The 3,045-nt window shown below is 40.6% G+C and overlaps 1 protein-coding gene across 2 annotated transcripts in view; it reads right to left on the reverse strand.

Moving 5' to 3' along the window:
- Window positions 1-2,755, reverse strand: part of tedc1 (tubulin epsilon and delta complex 1) — a 12,188-nt gene extending 9,433 nt beyond the window's left edge. The window contains exons 1-2 of one of the 2 annotated variants that reach the window (XM_015023201.1): window positions 2,592-2,755; window positions 2,109-2,404 (exon numbers count right to left, since the gene is read on the reverse strand). In XM_015023201.1, the coding sequence (XP_014878687.1) occupies window positions 2,109-2,249 (141 nt within the window). In that variant the 5' untranslated portion in view covers window positions 2,250-2,404; window positions 2,592-2,755. The remainder of the gene's footprint in view (window positions 1-2,108; window positions 2,405-2,591) is intronic. The other variant, XM_015023200.1, reaches the window with a different exon arrangement.
- Between the last annotated feature and the right edge of the window lie 290 nt (window positions 2,756-3,045).

A 3,045-nucleotide genomic window follows, 5' to 3' on the forward strand; every position in this document is an offset into this window, starting at 1 on the left:
ATTGATAATACTATCTTTAACAGACTGATAACGTATGAAGGCTCTGAAGAGGCTAAATAATTCAGAAAGTCAAAATAAAACCTCTCAACATTGCCAAAAAAACTCAATTATAAAACTTAACATTCAAAGGCAAAAACAGGATCCATTACAATAAACAACCCAGAGTTACTGAATGAAAACTTCCTGATAGCATGGCGGCTAGCTGATTACTGCTAGCTCTGATTGGCTGTTTCTGACTGAGCGGAGTAATTATGCAGATCAGGGAGGAGATCGATTATTTTTTTAGAGATTATCTGTCTCATGTTAGGACAGCGGAAGTTTTAATACGTATGTAAAATGTATTTTTTTTTAAGTTAGATGTTGCAGCTCTAAGCAGAGGTTCGGTGTGAGAGTTCACTGCTGGGTGGAGGTTGAGCGGCTCCGTCTGTGAAATATTACCACCAGTAACGGCGGTCCAACAGCTGGAGCAGAACCAGAACCAGCGGCTTACACTGCCAGCTTGAAGACTTGAATTATTTTTAGGTTTATTTGTTTAGCTTTCTGACGGTGATGCTAGTCCGGGTGAGTGTTGGTAGTTACTGCTTTACTTGCTGACTGATCGCTCCAGAAGTCTTTTTTCTCCTGCATTGAGCCTCGATGTTGCCAAACTCCGTTCAGTGCTCGTTTTTCCAAAGCAAACGTTCCCATTCACTCTGAGCGTCAACGTTTCTCACCACATCGCTTAGGGTTTGTTGCTGCGCGCTTGCGCAGTGTGAAGGGAAGAGGAGACCAGCTGCAGGCTGAGAAGTGAGATACAGCTGATCGGTTTTGGTGATCGGCGATCACCGATCATACACTTTTTCACGGAAACCTGCCGATTATGATCTGTGGCCGATCGATCGGTACACCTCTAGAATTATCAATGTCATGACCATTGACTATTACTAATAACGATTTCCAGGCATATTGTAAATTTAATCTGCAGTGATGTGAAAATCATTTCCCAGATGAAAGCTGAATTAATCAACCAACAATTATTCCTTTGCGTTTCATCTATTGAAACATGTAAACTAACCACCATTGATCCTGATCTTAATTAGATCTAATAATGAATATTATTAATATTTATGCCACCAACATTATTCCCACCACGATGAGCTAAAATCACTATTATGGGTTAATTATTATGTAACACGGATCAGGCTGATAACCAATAGTACCTGCTTTTACAGTATTATATCAATAACATTACATTATTTAACTTCAATTATACAACCGAATAAAACATTATTTTATCATTTTTACCCCGATGAGTTCAAACCTGATCTCTTGACCTTTGTTTTCCCCATGACTTCCTTCTCACAACCCACTTTCCTGTCAGTGAAATGCTTAACATGCTCCCAGGAAGGGGTCTGTCTGGACCGGACCCGGTTCTGTTGTTCTGGAGGACTGCACTGTCTTTGCTCTCGTTTCAGGATACACAGGGTCTGCAAGTAAACTGTGGTTGTCGTAGCAACAAGGAGAGGAAACAGGGGCAGAGGGCACTGGCTCACGCACCTGGTCCGGTTCCATAGGTGAGCGCTGGCGCTTTGTTCTTGAAACACTTCCTGTTTGGTGCATCAAGTCTTTTCAAGTCCAAGTCAAGTCCAAAGTCTTATTTCATGATGTCTAAAGTTACTAAACTAGTGAGTCAAATCGGTTCCAAGTCACATCTCTCAAGTTGTGATGAGCTCTTTGATAAAACCGCGGTAATTAATTCGATACTGTGCTCAGGAATCCATCTTGAGCTGAAAACTTGTTTAATCCGGGTGAGTGTTGGTAGTTACTGCTTTACTAGAAACGATGCAGATGAAAGAAGTTAGATTTTGAAATTAAATTAATTTTCTGAAATTTTAACTTAAAGTCATGTCTAAACTGTTTCCTGTTTTGCATTAATTGCTTGCCATACACATCCTGTAAATGTTGGCCCTTTAGGGCTTCCATACTTTCTGGGCTTGAAGTTATTTACAATGTTTTATCTTTTACTGTCTTCATGGCGCTGCAATAAACATGTGTATAGTACCTGCTATATTATTAGCAGGTACTAGCCAAACCGAGCGAAAACACAAACAAAACCGTGTTGAGCTCACCTCGGGTACTCCTCCAAACTTGGCCCGTCGGAAAGCGTCCGGCGTGGGGACAGGACCCACACCGAGCCCCGCCAGCAGCCGGCAGAGAGCTCCGATCACCCGCCTCACTTCCACACTCCCAGCCGCCTTGCTGCGCTGCATTTCGGCCCCGGAATCCACGGAAACACAGAGCCGGACCCACAAACGCTACCGAACCACAGACACTACCGGCTCCGCAGAGCATCAGAACCATTTGGCATCCAGAATTCCTTCCTGATTTCTGTTCGCAGTTGGCAAAAACCGTAAAATACCGCCACCTAGTGGTATGGAGTGATGATAGATAGATAGATAGATAGATAGATAGATAGATAGATAGATAGATAGATAGATAGATAGATAGATAGATAGATAGATAGAGTTACTATTTGTCCCAAAACTTAACTTNAGAANTAAAAAAAAATAAAAAATGATCAAAACAAAAGTGAACCCAACTTAAATAGTCACCTGATGCACCGTGGATTCTGGTTTACGCAGCACAAAAGGATCAAAAAGTCGAGATGCAGTTCTTTGGTTATTTTTTTTCACAGTTCAGGCAAAAAGGTTACAGGCTTCACAGGATTCTGCTTCTGCTCTGATTCCTGCACCTGTTCTCTGACTGATGAGACTTCTTCTTCTTCTTCTTCTTCTTCTTCTTCTTCTTCTTCTGATTTTATTGGCGGGTGACATCTAACGTTAAGATGTATTATCGCCATCTACTATGCTGGAGTGTGGACCAGAGTATCTCCCTTTAATCTAAATTCTCATAAATAATCCTGTTTCCTTCAAAAAATTAATAACTGCTTTATTTATTTTATGTTTATTTAATATCTTATTTAATTTTAATGTCTATATCATATGTCATAATTTCTCTCTACTTGATGCATATTTTTCACAATGAATTATTACATGTTCTACTGTT

The sequence above is a fragment of the Poecilia latipinna genome, unplaced genomic scaffold (assembly GCF_001443285.1).
Source record: "Poecilia latipinna isolate Pla-1442-1.1 unplaced genomic scaffold, P_latipinna-1.0 Scaffold3231, whole genome shotgun sequence".
In the NCBI taxonomy this organism is placed as follows: Eukaryota; Metazoa; Chordata; class Actinopteri; order Cyprinodontiformes; family Poeciliidae; genus Poecilia; species Poecilia latipinna.